The sequence below is a fragment of the Typha latifolia genome, chromosome 4, assembly GCF_019914945.1.
Source record: "Typha latifolia isolate L0001 chromosome 4, TyphaL0001v2, whole genome shotgun sequence".
NCBI classification, from domain to species: Eukaryota; Viridiplantae; Streptophyta; class Magnoliopsida; order Poales; family Typhaceae; genus Typha; species Typha latifolia.
In genome coordinates this window covers 5,217,534-5,240,746 of record NC_133089.1, presented here as the reverse complement: position 1 = coordinate 5,240,746, position 23,213 = coordinate 5,217,534, and the positions used below count along the sequence as shown (strand labels likewise).

Below are 23,213 nucleotides of genomic sequence, written 5' to 3'. Positions count from 1 at the left end.
TGCCCACAACCTATTTGATAATTTTCCTCTGATACTTGTTCTTTGGAAAACACTGGGAAAACAGAAAACCGAGAGTTTTTTTTTTTAAAAAATTCAGGTAGGATTTCATTATACGTCCCTGTGGATTGTTGATGGATTAAGAGGACATTAGATATACTTACTAGTATTATAGATTTATCAATCGATTTATACTTTGTTTAATAATGGAATCCACGTTCTTGGTTCAATCACGATATTTGCATTTTTGGTGGGTGGAAAAAAGAAGACAGATTTTTGAGAGCTCTGCCTTTCGATTCTCTCAATATAGCCGAGCTTGGCACAACTAAGATGATGGATTCACACTTAAGACAGTTTAATGGCTCATTTACATAGCATAGTAGAAAATATAGATTAGATTGGGTAATGAGTTTTGATTGCATAATCAGAAATTATGTTAGATAACTAGTTGAATCAAAAGCTTAAGTAATTAGATAATAAATTAGGAACTCATATTGAGTTAGAAAATACAAAAATTTGGTAGAAATGAATAATTCGTCGGGCCCCGGCTAGATTAATTTATTTATTTGTAACTTTAATTAAGAAGGAAGAAAAGAAGAAAAATAAAGTCGTAAAGACTAAAAGAACAAAAAAAATACCCTGAGTGAAGAAAAAGTAAATAATATAAGATACATAATTATTTAAGCAATCAATTCAGGTCATGCCAGGTAATTAAAGGATTAGGCCATATGTATACATAGTTGATTGGTGAGTCTGCTTTAAACCAACCTGGGCCAAAATCGAGCTCGAACTAAGCTTAGCCCGAGGTGCGGAAAAGATCTTGAACATAGCCAGCCCATTTTGCTTTACTGAGTAGTGATGTTTATGACAACTTTTAACATATCATTAGTGCTGTGACATGCCATTTGATACCCAAAAATGAGGTTGATCTGGTGCTGAAATATTTGAATCAGATTCTAGTAGGGCTCTTTTTAAGTTGGTGCATGTACAATTGGCCTCCCTAAACTCCGAGTAAGTGGAGCCTCCTTCATAACTGTATCTTGTCACAAAATAGACGATATCTCTTTGGTGTACATTAATAACAATGAATGACCCAGCTCCTCCTCATGAACTTTAAAGCTAAGAAACAACAATTCCCATCACAATAACTCACTTCCGTTCCTTGAGGACCAAGTGACATAATGATCACAAGATTTGTCACCCAGTTCTTTGGGTTTATTCTACAGAGGATAGCCAGTGCCTGTTGCATAATTGTGACTATAATGGGTCCTTTCTAAGATTCAAAAAAGAAATATCTGGGGGGCCCCTGTTATAGGATGTGTTTGCTGTCATCCTCCTGAGGTCCAAAATCCTATGCTTCTGGTTTAAGTTATCTAAGTAAATGCCAAAGTTATCTGGAGTTGAAAGCTCTGGGAGGTCTAAGGTTAACCATCACATTGTCTATTGGTGGGATTAATCCGTCTTAGGATTCGGTGCTGCTCTGTTGTCACTGCCTTGAATCCCAAGTTATGTGCACCAACCGTAAAAGCAAAAGCTCAGCAACCAATCCTTTTTATCTAGAGTTGCAACTGCTCATGTGAAGCATCATTGCCTTAGAAGAGTCTTTACTGCAAGGGATCGGTTGGAAAGATCAAACTAGAAGAAGAGGCAGTGTTTCTTGTGGAATTGGTCATCATTTTTTTTAGTAGAACACTAGTAGCAGAGCATACGATAGCTCTGTTTTGGCTTGGAAGTTAACCATTGAATTGAAGGATTCTGAGATTTGAACGCACAAGAACGACTGTTGCAGTTAAGCAATCACACTGTATCATTCCTAGACGAAAAAAAACATTTACTTACATTCCAAATATATGAGAGCAAACTTGCTAGGTAGTCTCATAATAGATCTCCCAATTCCTTCATTGGGACAACAACACATTCCTCTACTCTGTTTCTTCTTCTTCTTCTTCTTCTTCTTCTTAGAACTTGTAAGATAAAGGAAATAAAAGAAAGGGATTCAAATTCAAGACTACACAATCGGAGAAGGTGGTGTCTCCCAAACATCAACTACATTCTCCTCGTTGTGCAGCACGAACAACCGATCGCCCCCGATCGAGAAATCGCATATCGAACCACCGTAGCTCCTTCTCAGCGTCGACGTTAGGGCGAAGTCGGGACCGCAGAACACTGAGATGCTGTCGTTCATCGATGAGAAGAGCTGGCCGTCGTGCACCGCGAGCTTGGGATAACAGCTCTCCTCATTAGGCACCTTCCTGTTCATAAGCTTACTCCTTGAACTCCATCTCACCCCCCCTGCATTGCTCCTCAGATCAATGAATCCCAAGTCATCATACTGGTTAACTACACAAATCGACTGGTTATCCTCCATTGCTATCGCATGTAAGACTCTCTTTTCGTCGAGAGACGCTGCCGTGCCGGCATCTGACCAAGACCAGACCACACTCTTCTCTCTGAAATCCAACAGGCCAATGAAACAGTTGTCAGTTCTTGGAAACAAAGTGGCCACCATCAAACAGTTGCAGCCGTCCAGCCATTGGAGTTTGTCAGCATCGCCAAAGGAGCAACCAGGCTGCTCGTAGAAGAAATCTACTTGATTTCCACTGTTCTCATCCCAGACTCCGATACCATACTCGTTAAATCTCCCCTTGCAACTGGCAAAAATCTTGCAATCCGAGCTAAAACTGAGAGCGCCGGCAGTAAAGCTCTTAACTTTCTTATCGTGGACGACGCGGAAGCGATGGCGGAGCTCTCCGGTAGAGGCGGAGAAGACTCCCATGCCGCCGTCACATTTTCCGAGGCGCTCCCGCGCAGTGAGCACGATGCTGTCGGAGTCGATGTAGCCGATGTCGTTGACTTGTTGATAATCGAGGGTGATGGGCCGGTGCTCTTCGAGCATCCAGTCGTAGACGTGGACGAGCCCACCGTGCGCCACAGAATAGCCGCCGTCAGGGCCGGCGCGGACGGCGGTGCCATCGCCGGGGGCGCGGCCGGAGACCGACGTGGCAAGCCGGAGGCGATTGCCGTCGAAGGGGCCCCACCTGGCGGCGCGCACGTGATCGAGGAGGCCGTAGAAGAGGGCCTCGCGGAAGAGGAGGCGCTCCGGCACGTGAGGGGGCACGTGGAGTTCGCCAGTGCGGAGGAGATCGAGGAGGACGGCGAAGCACGCCGGGTTCCGGTCGAGGAAGTACTCGTGCGAACGGTGCTGAGTTGGATTCCAGGTGTCGTCGAGGAGGGCGCCGAGCATTGACTCGCGGCCGGCGTTGGCGATGGTGGTAGCCGTCGTCTCGAACACCTCGCCGCCCACGTTGAATCGAATCCGGTCGCCGCTTCGATCCATGGAATGGATCGCAGAATTCTCACATACCCAGATAACAATCCGATCCAAAGAACAAGAATTGAAGAAGAAAAAAAAATCGTAAAAAAAATTAGAAGGAAGGCGTGAGCAGGGGATTCGAATCGAGATAGAAATGAGAGGAAAGGCGAGATTTTGAGACGCGAGCAATCTAACGCAGGCGATTCTGGAGGTGGGTTTCGGATTTCAAGGAATTCGCTGGAGAGGAATGGGACGAATTAAGGAGCACGACGATTCATCGTTAATATCTTTCTCCGCCCCCTCTTCTCCTCGACGTTTTAAAAGGAAACCTTCATATTTATTTAACCGGGTGGTTAAGATTAAAAATGTCATCTAGAAGGGGAGACGACCTCCTTTGGATTACCCCCAAATCTTTTTTGTCTTTTGATCTAATCCTCTTCTCCTTCCTCCTTTTCGTCTATGTTGGGATTATAGTAAGAAATGGGTGGAGCTCTAGACAAAGATTAGTTTTGTTTAGTTGGAAAGTGATCCAATTCCAAACTGAAAGGTGACTCTCAACTCAATTAACCACATCATTGAAGAGTTTGAGAGTCGACCATCTGCAGGCCCAATTGAAGGAATCTCCTACATCTAGTATACTTGGCAAACTCTGATTGGGTGTCGGAGACTTCAGCTGTAAAGAATGCAGATGATCTAATTTATGCTTTCATAATTCATTGCAGCCAGTGCTCTTTTGGCTGGATAGCTTTCGGCTTTCTTTTTTTAATTCAAAATCTTCCACTCTGTCCTCCTAATTTTGATGTGATCAAAATAGTATTTGCCAAAGTGAGAGGGATTTCTGAGTTGGATTAAAAGAAACTTTTAGGAAATAAAAAAAAAAGCTGAAAATTAAAGAGTGATCAAATCAATTAAGGTGATGATGCATCTAAGCATTTTTCTAATCCTATGTATTATTCTTCTTTTTTTCTTGTTAAAATAGAAGCATAAGAACCAAAAATTAGAAAACAAAAGTGAGGCCAATTGCCAAGGCTTCTGACAGTAGCATTGTGATTGCCTGCATAGACTTTAAAATTGGGGACCAATTGAAAAGTCCATGAAAAGATTTTTTTTTTTTTTAAACATCAAAAGATTGGTCTAATTGCTGCCTTTGTATATGGTCATATTGAGTAAAATCTAGCTACATAAGTGGTGGTATCGGTTATAAATTATAAGACATTCTACCCATGTAGTTAGCTTTTCTAGAGTCTATTATAATTTAGTAAAAGATCTCAAGCACTACTTAGAGTTGAATTGGAATTATACCAAGCAGTTGTTGACTAAGGTAAGACCATATGACCTTTTAGTAAGAGCAGCATATTGCTCTTGTATTGTTGACTCAAAAGAAGACCCATTCAAAGTCAAAATGAAATATTAGAAGATGGAGGCATAAGTTGCATTCACGTTGACTGTTTCTTAGGCACGTCGTACAAATTTGAATTCAAATCTGAATCTAGAAAAATATAACAGAAAAAATAATCAAAAATGAAAAATAGTAATGGTCTGAATCTATTATTCTAGCCTTGCATGCTTGCTGATAGCTATTTGTTTCACTCATTGAGCTTAATTCAATATGATTATTATTACGATTCTGATATTTCTCTAAGTTAGATAAACTTGTTCAAACTATATCTATATTTCTTATGGATACCAGGATTGTAATCTACAAGCTAGCATCCTACTAATTGTAATCTTCTAGTTGAAATAAACAAATACTACGTCCCAATTCGTGAAAGCAGCAACTGTCTCTCTGCAAGATTTCCTTTCTTTATCCATTGGAAGGAATCCTTGACGTCTAAGTTTGAAGCAATCAAGTCTGCCACTTATTTTTCTATGCTGAGATGAATTAGTACGGTGGAGTCCATTAGTGCCCATCTCCAGGTTGATAGTTGCAGGTGTGTTTGTGACTTAGTTCTAGTTGTAATTTTGTGTTAGCAGTGTGTGTTTCGCTAGCGTCAACACTGGTTGCTATGGATATGGATTGTGAACCAAGATAACAACTTGAATTCTCCTTTTGAGTTTAATAATTGAGATAATTAAGCATTGGTAATGCTATTAGTTATCTCACCTTATAATCTTTCGAGCAATAAATTTATGTTTACCTGTAGATTAATTCGTTAGCTTTTAAGAGTTATATTAATACAACGTGATACATAATAAAGAGAAGGAATAGAACGACGGCTCTTTAACACAAATCCTACACTTGGTCTATGAAAGCTAGTCCAGTAATTTAAAACAGAGCATCAATCTCGAAATACAATACATAATTAAAATAAAGAACAACTTCAAAAATTTCGATAAGCAAAGAGCTTCGAGTCAGCCCGCAAGTTCCGTCAATCCAGCAATCCAAGGCATGATCATAAAAATTCTAAAAAATAAGATAATCGAAGATTACCTACAAAAAACCAACAAATTAAAAAAAAAACAGACATACAACACCCTCGATAGTTACTTATAATTATGGAGTGCCAACTAATTAGCTAGCAATAGTGGTTGGTCCCACTCCCCTGCCATCCTTACCTTTTTCTTTTATTATTATAAGTTAAATTCCTCCAAAGTAAGTTAGATCATAGATATAATGCATGCTATTAACTTTTGAACGTTAAATTATTTTAAATTGGACCCGGCCATTAGGCGGATTGGGACGAAGGCTTGCACGGTCGTGTACGCCACTCTAACTTTTAAATTAATAATAATATAAGAAAAAACGCCATTGAAAGAGAGTAGAGGAACGAAGTGGTCCGAGAGATGACGTTTGTTTGGCTTTTGACGAAATAAGAGGTAGAAGAGATCCTCTGCAATCGAGAGTGCACCAATTCACTGCAACTGGGTGCTTGGCTGCGATTGGCTTGTAAAGGACATGGCAAATCATAACCGCAAAGTATAGGGTTTGGGGTTTGGGTGTTGCACCAAAACCTTGTGTTAGATACATACCTAATTCCATTTAGAGGATAATTAGATCTTTTATTCAAGAGATCCACCAAAACCCTTGCGCTTATTAACTTAGAGGAGGATTTTAATAACCTTCTTTTAACTTAGAAATTCCTCTCGGTGATCTATGTACTGATTTAATATCTCTTTGGTGATAAGAAAGTAGATTGATAATTTAAAATTGATCAGAATCTTTATATGTCAACTAGAGGAATTTCCTAGCTGTTCTTAATTTAATTTATGTATATTGAAACAAACGATTAAATACAGGGGTAGAATAATAAAAACCCATATAGTAGGTTGTTAATAATAGTAACATAGGGTGTTTCGAAATTAGGTAATAAATCTAAGGTTGGGTATTCTCAGAGCTGTAAGCTAAATGTGGGCTCGTAGCCCAAACAAAATATACTAAATTTGGCCCAAAAACCCTATATTCTCAGGGAACGTAGAGGCACGTGCTGCCTAACTTCCAGAACCATCAATCGTCTTCAGGTCCATCGTAACGGTTTACGAATCTCGAGATAATTAGACGGGCGTGATCCGCTCAGTTGGTTGGTCCCCACCTAAGAATGATATATAAATTATAGAGTTGATTACACTACTTAACACTCTAATTATCACTATTTTTCAAAATTATTATTTAATTATGTGATAATTTAAGTGACAGTATCTCTAAATTATAATATCGTCGAACAGATTAGATTAGATTAGGCTACGGAAAGGAATAAATAAAAGCGATCACTGAGGCACTCATAAATAACGCTAAGACGCGAACTGCTCCTCTTCGTCTTCCTCCCTACTCCATTCCTCTTGTCACAAACAAGAGCCGCTATTTCCAAACCCTAAACCTAACCCTAGGCGAGATGTTACCGAATAGCAGGGAAATGCAAGCGATGGCCGCGACTCTGAACGGGATCTCGCCGGACGGCGATCTGTTCGACCAGCTTCTCTCCGGCCTGAGCCCCGCATCGGAGGAGATCAACTACCTGCCGTACGACGAGTCGTCGCTGCTCGCCTCCCGCCTCCGCAGGAACCGCATGGCAGGCCAGAGCTCGCCGGCCGGGAAGCCGCTGATGCTCCAGCTCGGCGGTCTCGATCGCAGCCAGCAGTTCCTCCTCCCTGAGGTGGGTGTGTCACCCACCGCCGCCGCCGCCGATTCGGGCCTCCTCCCTCTCCCGATCGCCCTCGCGTCTCAAGACGATGTCGACGCCGCCTTCGAGTCCCTAGATCCAGCCGTACGATTCTTTAATCTCCAGTACTTTTTTTTCCTTCTATTTCTCAAAAAAACAAAAACAAATTTTCAAAATTTCAAATTTCAAATATCCTCCTCTCAGGCAGGCGAAGGACTCTACAATGGATTCGGCGAATCATTCCATCAAGCGGCCACGCAGCACCATTTCCACCAACCGCAGGTTCTACACAAAACCCCCTAGAATTTCGCAAGATTTTGAATTCAAATTCTAGCCTTTTCCGGTACTAAATTGGAAATCGAAAGTACAAATGCAGCAGCAGCAGCAGCAGCAGGGCGTAGTAGGGCATTCTCCGGCTCAGGAACGCCCGCGCGTGAGGGCGAGGAGAGGCCAAGCCACCGATCCCCACAGCATCGCCGAGCGGGTAACGGCTAAAAAATAGATCCAAGAACGTCTCTTTTAAAATAATAATAATAATAATACTTAAATACTAAGCTATTTAATTCGTTTCTCGAAAGACTTAAAAAAACATTTTTAATTAAGGTGCAATTATTGCAACAGAAACCTAGGTGGAGCAATAAATGGTTCAATTGGGGGCAGTTATCAATTAACGTATTTTTTTTCTTCTTTCTTCTTCTTCTTTTCCTCGTCTCCTTGTGTTCGTACAGCTTCGGAGGGAAAGAATCGCAGAGCGCATGAGATCGCTCCAAGAGTTGGTACCCAATGCCAATAAGGTTCCCACTCCTTTTCTCATTCGCAATTATTTATTCAGTGCAAACTTTATTTTTATTTTTTTTAATTTTACTTTTAGATTAAAAGAATCTGAGTGCTGGGATGCAATACTGAGTTCTAATAGAGAATTTAGAATATGTGAGAAGGGTATTTTTGTCATTCGAGCTACCACATGGGGATTAAACATCTAATTGAGTTTAGTTGATAATGATGATTATGGTATTGAAGTAGTTGGGTTTGGAATAATGGGCAGACGGACAAGGCGTCGATGTTGGATGAGATCATCGACTACGTGAAGTTCCTCCAGCTCCAAGTCAAGGCAAAAGATCCTCTCACCCTCCCTAATATGATGTTATATTATGATGTTCGTCATTAAGATCCTCTAATTCTCTGTGCTTTAATTAGGTTCTGAGCACGAGCCGGTTGGGCGGAGGAACAGCGGCGGCTGTTTCCCCTCTCAAGGCTGATATGTCTTCCGAGGTAGCTTCTCTCTTCTTCTTCCTCTTCTTCTTCTTCTTCTTCTTCTTCTTCTTCTTCTTCTTCTTCTTCTTCGCTTTCTCTTCTTCTGTTCTTCTACCCAGTCGATTTGGTCAGTAGTCTTTGATTGTTAGAGTATAAGAGAAGGAAAAGTAAATTGAATTACAAAAAATGGATTTCTCAACTTCTCGAAATCATCTAACTTTCTACCAAACATTTCTAGTTTCAATTAAACAACAACAAGATCAGATATTGACAATGGGGATGGTAGTTTGCTCCACTCAAATCTTGGTAAAATTGTCCTTTGATGTATGTAGCGGCTATTCCAGCAGATTTTGTAACTAGTTGTAACTATTTCTTAACTGGCAACTTCTCTAAAAACGTTTGACCTCCACTCGGAGTCAACCATATTTATATACAATCTCTTGTTGGGGCTGAAAAGATAATGAGATAACTCTCCATAATAAAGAAGCAAAGTTACTAGGAAAATAATTCCTCGAATTTATGAAAAGGTTATTATTTAAAAAACTTATTTATAATAACCGTTACACTTGAGTATCCTATCTTGCAACAAAATACAAATAGCAACCGAGTGAAAGGGAACGAAACGCTACCCCTCTTTACATTATGCGCATTTTCTTTTGCGTTCCGCAATCAAATCGAGCCTCGTTTTATGTGGTGATTGAATCCAGAGGGAGGGCGGGAAGAGTCACAACAGTTTAACCGCAACGGAGCAGCAGGTGGTGAAGCTGATGGAGGACGACATGGGTTCGGCGATGCAGTACCTCCAAGGGAAGGGCCTCTGCCTCATGCCCATCTCCCTCGCCTCCGCCATCTCCACCGCCACGTGCCACACACGCTCCTCCGCCCCCATGGTGGCTGTGCAGCCGTCCGTCGCGGCAAACGGCGACATGTTACGGCCTAAGGACGCCAACTCGGCCTCTAAACCCTGACTGACAGCATCAAGAGGAAAGAATGAAACAATGAGAGAAGACGATGGGCAGGGTTGGACGTCGACTCGGAGTTCAATCCACGTATTTGCTTGAGGCAACAACTGCTTGCTTCTTCTAAGGTTAGGTTTTTTTTTTTTCCCTCTTCCTAAAGATAGTTCTTGTATTCTTAGCCTACCCTACCCTTTCCTTGTATCAGCTCTGTTCTCTCTTATTTTTCTTTCTGTTTATTGATCTATCGTTCTTCTTCTTAGCCTTCTCCTTAGCAAGCTTTTCTGGGTCTAGTTTTAAATTTATATTTATCTTTCCTGGTTGGATGAAGGTACCGAGTTGCCATATTCTATTCTACCGTATTGAAGTATATTAGTTGACCTTATTGCGTTTAAAGTTTCATTTGGAATTTTATGGGTAGCTAGATAGACAGACAAGAATTTAGAAAAACGAAAAAAAAAATCAACAAAAAAGTTTTGGGAAAGAATAATCATGCTCCAGTTTTGAATAGGAATCAATCTACCCGATACCTTTGCCTGTGACTGATTGAGACGGCGTCCCCAGGTTTGCCATCCTTATTGCCATCAACACAAGATTACAAACCCACCAAAAGAATATGGAACAAAAAGAGTTGCTGCCAGCTGCAAGCAAAACTAGCATCCAGCTTAATTATACTGTATAACCAAAAGGTCGCCAATCATTCTACGCTCACTCCAAAGAAGTGAGAAAAAAGAGCCATCACAACGAACAACTAAAAATTGTAACTATCAGACCAGGAATACGACACAGCACATACATATATAAGTGAGAGAGAGAGAGAGATAGAGAGAGAGAGAGAGAGAGAGCTTATCTCCTCTTTTCCGAAGGCATATGAGCGACAAAAATTCACATACTCAAATGGCCTCAACATTAGCTGCCTGGCTAAATCACCATCTAAATGAACATTAACTTATGGTAAACATCAATGTCAACAACTAAAGCTTTTGCATCCTGTATCCCATCCCACAAGAAAAGTAATGCTAGGTGCAACCTACTTCTACCCACAGCATTTCCTACTTCTATCAGCTGCATCATCTTTACCGAGACAATCAGGTAGGTAGATGGTGAGAACAATGAGAAACAGGAAATTTTGCTTAAAACCTAAGTGAAAGCAGATGCATTTACCCAAGGAAAGATATCATCCTGACCAATCACCTCTGGCTCTTCCTCTTACGCTTCTTTGCAGCAGATGCCTCACTTTCTCGTAATTTCCTTTCCAAAGCCGAATCATCAGTCTTGGGTCCTTCGCCAGTTTTAGCAGTGTTGATGTCTTCCGATTTCTGGCGAACACCGGGAGTATGTTCAGTGGACAAGCTTTTAGTTGTGTCCTTTCTGTTCTTCTCACTACCAGATACTTCATCCTTTGATTTGCTGGTATGATTAAGGGTGTGATCTCTGGATTTTCTACCATCACTTGAGTTGGCATCATTCTTTGAACCATCATCCTTGGATATAGGTCCATCTGTGTCTGTATCACCCTTAGACTGACTACCGGCATCCATTTTAAGCTTACCGCCAGTATTAGTAGTCCCTTCTTTTTCCATTTTTAGCTTACCCTTATCCACATCTTTCTTCATTGATTTGCTTGTGCTTTTAGGACTGTCATCTTCAGTTGATATAACAATTTTGGAACCTCCACCTTTTGGCCGGCCTCTGCACTTTGGAAGATCCTGCCCTCGAACACTATTTGACTCTTCGCCACTATAAAAGGTCAGCAAGAGACAGTGAAATTAAATACTAATTCTTGATCAATTAGAATATGTTTAATGTATATCTGCTTCCATTTACCTTTTTGGTGTTTCCACCTTTGCTAATTTTTGTGGGCGACCTACACATGCTTTAGGTTTTCCACTTAGCAACCTGGTCAGATGGCAACAAGAGAACAAATGGAAAAATCAAATAAACCTTTAAGGAGATGATAGAAAATGCATATGTAATTCACATGATTTTTCAATTTCCCTAGTGCTTTTGACTATATGAAGACAAAACACAGAAGAAAGTAGCAAGTTTTTATCTTTCTTTCTTTTGGAAATACATCTCACATTGGAAAGCATACATGCAAATTTTAATTTGCACAGGCAAATTTATCAGTGTCACCTAATTTAAAATTTGAAACTACTCAAACAAGATGAAAGATGCTTTTTAAATCATTAACAGACCAAAAAACGGATGTTACAATAAGAAAGAAAAAGATCAAGGTTTCACCTAGATGGAGTGTTCCAGGAATCAAGCCAACCTTAGAAATTCTGCATGCGAGTATGCAACATTGGGAGGAAAAAGAAAACACTTACATTTCTGGTGTGACAACGGGACTTGGAAGATCTTTTGCTTGCCCCTGCTAGAGAAGTAAATGAATTTCAGAAAACAGAAGTACACTACAATAATTACAACACAAAATGAAGATATATACCTACCCCATCTGATTCAGTGTCACCTCCAACAAACTCCCATCTTTCTTTGCTGAGCAGCAGTACCTCTACATCACCATCATTATAAAGAATCTGGGCATTACAAAAATCGCAATACAATGAGAAAATAATCCACAGATCCAAAAGACAGACAACAAAGAAATTTCACCAGAGTAATAATTGTAGCTACCTTATGCTTTTTGGAAGCAGGATTAAATGACGAGACCATGCCATTATAGAACCTGCAAATTAAAATACTGCTTGAATGATGAATGGCGATGCAATTGAAGCTAATACAGATGATAATTGCTCTAAATACTAAATTTATACTATGTGTTTCAACTGTAAATTTTGAATAACCAAGCAGCGGCATGAAATGTTTGAAAAACATCCATAGGACCAGCGCTGCTATCTATTGTTAATGAAAAATGATACAAAGAGCCTACTTCAGTGTGCCCTAGCAAGAATGACAAGCCCTTCAAATACAATATGAAAGAACAAGTAGAATAGATGGAGTCATTTTGGACCAAGTTAATCTACATGATAATGTCATACTATATGAGAGAGAAAAATCTCCTCCAGAGTCAAATTCTAAGACCTTCGCCAATAAAACTATCGAATCTGATCAGCTATAGCTGGCCAGTAAGAAAACACTATTTTGTTGGGATATAAGAACCACTCAGAGAATAACATCTAATCCCTTTTATAGAACAAGGAATATGGAATAACATCTGATTGCCTGCTCTTACACCAGTCAGCTAACATAGCATAAATTCATTAGTGATCAATAGGCATTTCATATTTAAACTGTCCCCTGATTCTGAAAATGTAGCAGGAATTTACCCAGACTGTTGAGAATAGAAAGTTATAAAGAAGAATAGGTACCTTACGAATATTCTGCCACACAACTTTTTAAGGCCATGCCTATCGACTCAATTTGCAATAAAATGCATCTGTTTATTGAGATCTACATGCCAATTGATTATTTAGCACATACAAGAAACACAGAACCAGATGAATCAGATCTTAGAAAAAAGATTATATTTAAAAAGTACATCTCGTTGGGAGTTATAAAGAAGAATAGGTACCTTAAGAATATTCTGCCACAACTTTTTAAGGCCATGCCTATTGACTCAATTTGCAATAAAATGCAACTGTTTATTGAGATCTACATGCCAATTGATAATTTAGCACATAGAAGAAAAACAGATCCAGATGAATCAGATCTTAGAAGAAAGATTATATTTAAAAAGTACATCTCGTTGGGAGTATGTAAAGGTTGGAGAAGAATATAGGAAAAAAAAGAGGAACGAGGAGGGAAAAAAAGAAGGAAAGGAAAATAGAAAGAAAACTTATACAATTCATCATAAGATGATACCTAGTATGACTGTGGTTCCTACTTTGACTTTTCCGCACAAGATTGGATAAACAGCCAACCAAAAAACACCATATCGATGGAAAAGTATTTGGATAAACAGTCAAGAACTCCATCTCTTAATAAATATTCCATATCTATATTCTAATTAGTAAAATGTCACCTTCCATTATTCTCATATTGACTATAGACCAACTTTTGTCCTGAACACCTATATTCTACATTAGAACAATAAGGCATCAAGAATTTAATTATAATCCATGAGACCATGTGAAAACATTCATGTTGACGTCCACATACCTTTTATCATCTGGCCACCATACTTTAATCTTGGAACCAACAAGGCTCTCATCAAGATCAGTACTTTCCTTTGAAGCAGAAACCTGTGATAAGCAATGGAAATATATAAACAGAATTAAGATGTCCAAAGTATTTAAAAAACAAGAAACAAAGCAATTGAATATGGGACCAGTATGTATTATAAATATAAAGACCAAGGAGGTAAACTGATCAATCAAGAACAGTACCATAATAACCTCCACTAAACTGCAGAAACATACTGATGCTTAAGTAAATTAAAAAAACCAATTACTGCTACTTACAGAAATTTGAATAGAAAAACTACTTTGATAAGTTCTCCATTTTCCTAACAGGCAGGTTGGTCCAAGTGGAAAGCTAATGGCAATGTTTAAGGATTATGATCTAGGGGTCCTGATACGTGCAACTCTTTGGCATGCATAGAAGATCAGATCATGTAAATAAAAGATTTTACTAGATCCAAAAGACAAAAAAGAGAAAAGCTCATATATCTGGTATCCTGGCCATAACTTGAATGTAACCAACTTATGCAATAAACTGAATCATTCAGAATTATTAAAGAGCAAACCAGAAGGTCCTCGAGGGTCAAGAGTCACTGCAAGTCTGCAACAGTGCTTTTTAAGATCACATCCTACGTACTTCCTTTGTAAGATAATTACTATGATCAGAAAAGTAGTAGGAACCTAAAGATTTCCTTCCCTAACTAGTCTTATCATAGTTGTTACTTTGTTTGATGACCAGATATCAAAGCCAATAAACAAGAAGGATTTTCTAGAGTTATCTCTTCAGGCTCACATTTCTAGGTACTTCCTTTTTGTTGGAGAAGCACTAAAGAGAAGATTTCCTGGTGTTACAAAGCTATCAAATTGCTACTTAGCCTGAGGGTAATATGTGGAAGGCACTGATGTCACTGGATTTATGATAGTGTGGACACCACTATTCGACATGTTTACTCTCAACTCTCTAGCTGAACAAGAGTTTTGACTAGTCTTACATGACTATTTTCATCATTTTTGCTTATTAGACTATTCTTGTCTTTTGCTTAATTTGCTTTGTTTTGCCTATATAAAGTCTTATAGTCCTCTCTTTTGAATCAAAAAGCAAGAAAGTTCTACCTTCGTGTAGCTTACGGACGACAATCCGTAAGTTTGGTTATCTGAGCTAGGAAAGACCTGAAACTCACTATCAGCAGAAGCAGAATGAATACTTTTTAGAGTTTTGATATACTGAGTGTTCTTTTGGTGGATTCCAACGATGGTCGATTCCAACACCCTGGTTAATAGATTCTGCGGGTTTAGTTACTTTTGTTACATTTCTTTTCAAATCTGCAATTAAGGAGTTTGTCCTGCATCAATTCAAGATGGATTTAAGGCCTATGTTGTCAGAACTTAAGCTCAAAAGATGTAGTTAAATTTATTAAATAAAATTATATAGGGAATCCAACATATAAAAGATTGAACCATAAAAAATGACTAGTGTATCACTATCTTCATAAGGTTTACCGATCATGATAAAGGCATAATAAAACTTCATCATTTATTAAATTAAGAGCTTAATAGCATTTCTAGACAAGGTGATGAGGTTACTTTAGAGCACATTTAACAAGACCATGTTGAGCATTAATCAAAAATGGCAAAGCCTCTTTCAAACAAGCACACAAACAACAGTAGTGCACATGTACTAGTCATATGACACAATTTAATGGACCCTCATGGAAACAAGTGCTCAAGTCACCCGATAAATAAAGTGTAATGGAAACAACAAATTCTACTGTTTATTATTTAAAAAATGACTAATCCTCGAGAAGTTAACAGAACGTAATTTTTGCTTCAATATGCACTAGTCCACCACAATCTTGCAAATGAAAATAACCTCCACAGAACATGATATTCTATTAAGTGCTGCTTTCACAAGGTCTTCAGTAAGTGGAATCATGGACTTAACCCAGCAGTTAAAGGGCATGTGCTACAAATAATCCTTACAAGTTGTAAGGTAGAAACTTCTTTAAAAGACAGGCATCTTGGCTGCTCAGTTGCAGTCCTGATCAGTACCTAGGTGCCACTCATGACAACCTACTAAACCGAGGCACCACCTTAGCATTTTATGTGACCTTTCATTGTGTGGGATAATTTGTATTTTAGATTAGTAGCAGATATTGCTAGATTGATGAATATATTAGCTTATTATGCTCTGAGTGCTAATTTAATTATTCTTTAGGAGTTCATTATTAATTTATGTTTATATTATTTTCTAATTTTGTTCCTTTATTTACTTTTGAACCACCTTGACTTCTAGATGTCCGCTTAGGTGAAAGGCGCTATGCGGTCTCTTACTCGATGTTAAATGTTTGCAAAATCTGACATCAACTAAGATAAATTCACTCTATTGTGCATATTAAACTTCCATAATAGAAAGAAAATGAACGAAGAAATGTTGCATTCTTCTACTGCATTGTTAAATAAAATAATATCAAGACTTAAGAGTTATTATCATTGCAACAGAAAGCAAGTATGTTGCCTGTCACAATGTAAAAAACAAAGTATATAAATACCTTGTTCCCATCCCCACGCTTCCGCTTAGATCCACCATTCTCTCCTGATTTGCCTTCGATTTTACCTAGTGCCTTACTACAAGCCATCGGAGAAATCATATTCTGCAGTAAAATGCAAATCAATCACTTAATGAAATACGAGAAATTAATCATCTAAGAAATTAATAGGAAAACAGAAACCTAGATTTATTTCATTTTTTAACTAAACTATGAATAACTTGAAATATCTAAGCTTAAAAGCTGCATCATACTCTGCAACCTAGATTTGAGTAGTGTCCATCTCAAAAGCCGAAATTCTAATTAAAAAAACATGATGATAGGACAATGAGAAAAGAAAAGCAATATTTTATGATGTTTTGAGAATTGTGTATAAGTTACTCATTGCATGAAATTGCCCATTCACTGACATCTAAATTAGAAAACATATACAGAAACTCATGTGTGATAGATTGGACTCCAAAGCATATTGTACAATCCACTAGCATATCCTTTTCGAAGAAGTGGATGTTTATGGTAAACACTTGCTATCCACTTGGCTACATGCAAAAATAACCTACCAATATGTGAAGGCAGGGATTAAAGAGACACTCCAGCATTTGGTTAATATATTTTCTAAGAATAGAAAGTTCACAGCTCATTAATTGGATAGCCTTGTCGTTATAGCATACTTTTCTAGTTATGTGATATAAAAAAGGTAAGAGTTACCAATAGTATATGATCACCTTCAAACTGGGTTCTCCGGTTTTATTTTCTTCAGAGTTCGCTTTTCTCTTCGGCTTAAAATTGGACTTTTGTTTTTGTGATGATTCTCCCTCACTAACATTTCTTGTAGATCCAGTTTTAGCTGTAAGTCCTCGAGATTTTAGCTCAGAATTGCCTGTAACAATATCCGGTGTTTCATGGACACTAGCACTCTTTGGTTGACCATTTCTAGCCAAGCCTGTCAAGGACTTTCCTTCTGAATCATTGATACCCTGCAACTCCTTAGAATCTGAACTTTCAGATGGTAATACATGATCTTGGGTTCCATTATTTCCGACAACTCTTTTCAGCTCAGAATGAGGCAACGCCTCATTTATTGCCATATCTCCACGGCCTCTCTTAGCAGATACTTTTGACCTATGATGCCGACTTCCTTTTGGTCGAGCTGAGTCAGGCAAACTCTCAACCTGTCGTGTTGCAACATCAGTTCCACTGTCAGCCGTTAAAGGGGGTTGAAGTTCATCTCTTTTGGTGCAGTCCAATGATAAAGACGATTCTACTTCTTTAGCAGATGGACCAAGAAATTGTGCACTATCAGCTTCTTTTTTAGGGCCTTTTTTCCTGCCAGGTACTATGGTTGTCTCTTCATCACTATTAACCCTATAACAATCAGTGGCTTCTATTAACTGACTAGAACAATTAGTTTTGCGACCTCTTATTTTCTTGCCATTGAGATCTGAATCTAGCTTTACAGCAGCTGGCTCCATGTTATCAGGCTCCTCTGCATTTCCTAAAACAGTACTTTCAGACTGGCCACCTTGACAAGAACTTTCACATTTCTGTTTAGTAGTAATTGTTTTGACCACAAATTCACCATTGCCTAATGGAATAGTACCATTACTCATCATCACTCCTGATGACTTGCTTTTAACAGTACTGACCTCTTCCGGGCAACCAACTTCTTGCGGCAACTTTGCAGATCCCTGAAATTGAAAATATGAAATTTTATATTATATTCATAGTTAACTGTAAATGCTAACAACGCAATTCCACGTATGAGACAGCCTGCCTGAGGTAATTCATCAGAAACAGTCCTTTCTGATAGTTTGCTGTCATCTGCCTGAGACACAAAAGTACAACTCAGAAAAGTAATATGCTGGCTAATAGCAAGATGTTCAATGGGCAGCTTATTGCATTATATACATTATATCAGCCCATATCAAGTAACATTACATGGTATCAACAAGCCTAGGTATTATAACCATCCGAAGAGAAATGACATACAATAAAGCAACAAAAAAGAGAAGTAAAACTTCAAAGAGAGAGAAATAAAATCATGCTAATGCCAACATTCAGAGTTTCTACGACATAATGACAAGCGAGAAGTGCCATAAATAGTAATACTCCAACTTGATCACTGATAAATAGGGTAGTCACAGGAACTGTTCATAAATTAAATGAGAAGAATATAATCAGCTATAGATGTTAAAGTCAAGAAATTTCAAGAGGAATCACTGCATGCAATGTAGATCTCCAATTTTGCCTACATTTACAATAAAAGAAAAGAGAATAAACATATTGTTCTTCATTTGAAATGCAAGACCAATACCATTAGTGACCTTTTATTACCTGATATCATTTTCATAGCCATATAAGCTCAAAATTCCAGTAGACATTGAAGGTGTTGATAGACAGATATAAAGGATTAGAAAGAAATTAAGTTCTGATCACATAGCAGCTTCTCAGGAAGCATCCTTTTGTGACTACATGAAAAATGTTCACCAAGAGTTAACATCATATAGGTTGTTATAACTTATAAGTTCTCAACATAATGATGAAGAGATGAGTTGACATGCTTCCGAACTCTAACAGATGCACTCCACGATCACTTTGGGACGGAAAAAAAGTGAACTGTATCTATTAAAATAGTTATAGTTTTGACAACTGAAAAGAAAAAAACACTTGTGTATAAGTATGATATATTAGAGGATCCAAGTACACGAGGCCACGAGGCCACAAGGCTCCAACCATGGTGGTCTGAGGAGAGCAATATCTGTGCAGCCTCCTCCATTGCTGGAGAGACACCAATTTACATTGGAATGATAAATTGTTGGAGGAAATGAGTAGGCACATGAATAAAATTGCAAGAAACCTGTTAATTTTCTAATCAATTTTTAAAAAAAAAAATTATAGGAATAGCCATAAATGGACATAACATGGACATATAGTATCTAATATTCTCAATGCAGATTATAACATACTAATCAAAGAAATATACACTGGTTAAGAGGGTTGAAAGAATTAATATATCTGCAATGCATTTAATCATACAACATATGCTTCTTAACATCACTAGAATGAGCTTATTACTGAAATTCTCAGCTCTAATGTTAAGGATCCCACAGTTGCACATAAACCATTAGATAGGTTAAGATTCCATCATAATCAGAATAAGCCTTTTCTAAATTTACAAATCCTGGACAAGCAATTTAGCTCAAGAATGCACAAGATCACTGAAATTCCTAGTAATGCAGTCTAACAGCTAAAAGAAGAAAACGGTACTGCATCATTCACCTCTGCAATCAAGTTAGATATTTTTCAAAAGAGTGACTATCTATGACGTAACATATCTATATCCTCTGAAATATAAATGACCGAATTGACCACTTAAAAATAATATTGCATATTGATTAACCAGGAGATATTGTCGCACCATATCATCCGCAAAAGCATCTTCATCATTGTGCTCCAAAGTGTCAGAATTCTCTTGGCAAAGAGAGTAAACAATCTTGCTGTACTTGTTTGAAGGAACGTCTTGGAGTCTCTCCATCAAGGTCGGTTTTAATTTCACAGCACAGTTACAGATTACTTTCTCCGCAAGTCTAAGTGAACTCAGCTGAAAAAAGAAAGATTTAAGAAAATAAAGAGATTGCATATGTGCATGCAGCTCAAGGGAAGATGACAGCAGTACAAGGATGAGATTTACTTTGTTGCCCTTTTCCACACTATCTAAAAGGCATGAAACAAGATTTGGAGAAATATCTTCACTCTCCTCTATCACGAGTGTCATTATGGTCTCCATTGAAGAGAAGACATTTTCTGGATGATTTAAGCTACAAATAAAACAAACAGCTTTCAGTATAATTTACTAACCAACTAAAGCCAATAAGAACGGAGGAACAGCATAAATTTATCAAAAATTCAAGAAGCAAGCAACCAAAATTCACACAATTGAAGAACACAATTTTTATCAATGAAGTCACAAGTTAAAATCATCTTGTAAAGCGGTAAGGAAACAAGAAAGAGATGCTAAACATCCTTCATAAGCTCTAGCTGACTGACCAGGACAGTTGTTTAACACTCAGAAATAGTCAGTTGTGGTATCAAAATATGCTATATTTTAAAAGCCATGCAACTTTTAGTCAATACAAGTCCACTATAACACATTCTAATTCTTGCACTTCAGAAATAGAAAATACTGATAACAGAGAAGAAATCAAGAAATGGAATTTCTTCATATAGCCTAAAGAAAAGGAACCATTCTCTTATGAGTGACACAATAAAATTTGCTGCTGCCATACAATTGTAGCAATTAATAGGAAGATGTATATAAACTCATTATTGGATACAATAATTTCCCTTTCAGAATACTGATAAAGACATGTTAGTACTGACACAAACAACCATAATGAGGTTCTCATTAAAAGCTATCTTATATCAATCTAAAGATATATAATATATTCTCCTCATTTGAAAAGGGGCCTATACAAAAAACTTATAATTATATTTTAGCAGATATAAACTTATGAAGATTGAAAGAAGACATGTGGGTCCATCAACTTCCGTTGATAACATGAGTATCAAGTTAACAACATTAACTACAGTTCTCTCAAAAAAAATTTAATTGCAGAAACATGCCGTCCCTGATTGATAAATTAATTAGAATGTCATATCTCACTGAGATACATGTCGGCATGAATGTTTAAATACAAAAATGTGTGCTTCAAGTTCTATATAAGGGAGCTATATTTCGGCACATAATGGCTTGCGTATATCTAAGGAAACCCTAGGCATTATAGGTCTACCTTCTCCATACCACCTGGCCCCCTTGACAACCAAAGGAACAAACAAAATAATGCATGATATGGTGAAGCATTTAAAGGATTCCTTACCTTATAGTCTTCAGGAAATGGCGAAACATGTCTAGAATAAGATCGTCACATTCAAGATCCAGCATCACAACGCATGAGCGAACCTTTGCAACAGTTTCAAGAATTGAAACCCTCTTCCCATATGAAGTACTGGACATATCATCTAACTTTTCAAAGGATTCCACAATTCTCAGAAATAGCTCCTGAAATTTTGAGCAGAAGGCCAAAGTTACAAGCTTAAACAAGCTCAAACACCACCACATTTCCAAGGTCATAGTACAGACAAATATGTCTTAATAGCAGGTAACTGCAATGATAAGAAAAAGGAACTGAACCTTCATCGAATCATCATCATATGGAGCATCTGGTGCAGTTATTCTCGTGACTTCACTAATACATGATGCCAAAGCAACTTTTACGTCTGTATCAGAATATCCTAGAAGCTCTTTAGCAACTAGTGCATTCATTGTAGGCTGTAGTGCATTTAACATTGACTGGGATGGTGATTGTTCCACTCTTGACAAGAAGCTTTCAACTTTCTGGATGCAGATAGGAAATAATGTTACCCTAAGAAGGATGCCACAGGTATAAACAACCTATATTCACTTAACGATGGTCACTAAGAAAAAAGGAAACTAGAATCAACAGCAAGGAGGAATGCATTAAGTCATTAACACAATGAACAAAGTTTATTTATTTGCTCTGTTGAAAAAATGTACGGCCCAGTCAATAACCAGAGTAACCAAATTATTAGGAATTAAAGCTATTAAAAGGAGCTCTGAAAATCACATACGACAGATTGCTATCCATTTTATTATCTTTCCTTTTCGTGAAAATTGCCCTCTGAAATTATTATGGCTCTTCGCACATTAATAAGCTCTTAAGAATGCTAGAAACATAACTACTTTTACACACCTGATTGTTTACACAAGATACAGAGAATCTTACAATCAACATGCATGCAACGGCCTTATACAAAGCTCGACAAAGAGAAGTTTCTCCCACTATCATTTCTTTCACAGAAATATTAAGGCTTAAATTGGATGACTAGGTGAATCATCTCAAAGTACGGCCATCAACACTCAATTTTCTAGTTTCATGATTCCATGGCCAAGCCAAATACTGAGCACCTTCAGATCATCATTAGGAATATATCCACAAAGCATGCAACAATATCTTAATATAACTTCCAATGACTCAATGTATGAGAAGCACATATCATACCATTCCACACCGTCTGTATCAAAAACATCAAAATGAGACCACATACATTGAACTGAAGCATGATTTTGCAGACCACAGAAAGAAGCAAACGGGAAAACCGCAGAATGCAACGACGCACATCCTACTAAGAAAAAAAAATCCCAAGAAATGGTCTCTAAACCAGAGACCCCGAAACAAGAATCATCAAGAGAAGAGAAACAAAGAGGTCTCACATCGAGAAGAGGGAGGAGTTCATCAACTGCGGTGGGCGGAGAGCCAAGCCGGCTTCCAACCTCCCGGAGCCGGTCCTCCAGCTCCTTCTCCGGGATCGCCATTGCACCAAACTCCGAGATCTCCTGCTCGATCGCGACTCAAACCCTAGATAAACCCTAGAAAGCCGGATCAGAACTCATATATAGGGACCAAAGAACGCGATCGAACAACTGGAGATAGAAATGATAGGAAGGGCAGGGGGGTTTACACGGGCGATCGACGATAATTACCTGCTCGTTTATTGTCTATACTTTGATTCCTTCCCTTATTTCGCTTCGTTGAGCAATGAATACGAAGGTTTTCTCTGCCGAGAGATGAGCACAGGATGGGATATATACAACGGGGTTTATGGAAGGCTATTACAAGAAAAGTTCGTTCTTTTTTTGGCTAGAAAACCAACTGCCGTTACGTATTTCCGAGTAGAATCTTGTCTTGATATGCTCACTGTATACTGTATACTGTATACTGTATACCGATATGGTGTTCATCACTAAGATTTTCCTAGGCATGTCTAAATCCTAATTCACTTTTTTTTTGGATTTATCGGATAACTTAGAAGTAAAATATTTCTAGCCA

At 38.2% G+C, this 23,213-nt stretch overlaps 3 protein-coding genes across 9 annotated transcripts; 1 reads left to right on the top strand and 2 right to left on the bottom strand.

Moving 5' to 3' along the window:
* Nucleotides 1-1,780: 1,780 nt before the first annotated feature.
* On the bottom strand, nt 1,781-3,782 carry LOC140785717 (BTB/POZ domain-containing protein At2g24240-like). The gene has a single exon (XM_073133687.1). It carries the CDS (start codon nt 3,332-3,334, stop codon nt 2,006-2,008), a length of 1,329 nt encoding a protein of 442 aa, XP_072989788.1. The 5' UTR covers nt 3,335-3,782; the 3' UTR covers nt 1,781-2,005.
* A 3,182-nt stretch (nt 3,783-6,964) lies between these two features.
* Nucleotides 6,965-10,013, top strand: LOC140786117 (bHLH transcription factor RHL1-like). 3 transcript variants are annotated; one of them, XM_073134334.1, is made up of 7 exons: nt 6,965-7,512; nt 7,612-7,689; nt 7,784-7,891; nt 8,136-8,201; nt 8,453-8,518; nt 8,605-8,679; nt 9,369-10,013. In XM_073134334.1, the coding sequence occupies exons 1-7, from the start codon at nt 7,141-7,143 to the stop codon at nt 9,627-9,629; spliced, it is 1,026 nt and encodes a 341-aa protein (XP_072990435.1). In that variant the 5' UTR covers nt 6,965-7,140; the 3' UTR covers nt 9,630-10,013. The 3 variants fall into 3 exon arrangements, with proteins under 3 accessions (XP_072990435.1, XP_072990434.1, XP_072990433.1); XM_073134333.1 differs by having other exon boundaries at nt 6,982-7,512; nt 7,787-7,891; XM_073134332.1 differs by having other exon boundaries at nt 7,019-7,512; nt 7,781-7,891.
* Nucleotides 10,014-10,507: 494 nt separating this feature from the next.
* Nucleotides 10,508-23,000, bottom strand: LOC140786116 (sister chromatid cohesion protein PDS5 homolog C-like). Of its 5 annotated transcripts, none has more exons than XM_073134327.1 (15): nt 22,868-23,000; nt 22,598-22,742; nt 21,497-21,700; nt 21,183-21,364; nt 19,997-20,123; nt 19,724-19,906; nt 18,080-18,130; nt 17,031-17,993; nt 16,309-16,410; nt 13,740-13,822; nt 12,255-12,306; nt 12,071-12,157; nt 11,948-11,994; nt 11,445-11,516; nt 10,508-11,357 (listed from the first exon to the last, which is right to left on the bottom strand). In XM_073134327.1, exons 2-15 carry the CDS (start codon nt 22,697-22,699, stop codon nt 10,808-10,810), a joined length of 2,805 nt encoding a protein of 934 aa, XP_072990428.1. In that variant the 5' UTR covers nt 22,700-22,742; nt 22,868-23,000; the 3' UTR covers nt 10,508-10,807. The 5 variants fall into 5 exon arrangements, with proteins under 5 accessions (XP_072990428.1, XP_072990431.1, XP_072990429.1 ...); XM_073134330.1 differs by having other exon boundaries at nt 11,948-11,991; XM_073134328.1 differs by having other exon boundaries at nt 22,598-22,753; nt 22,868-22,969.
* Between the last annotated feature and the right edge of the window lie 213 nt (nt 23,001-23,213).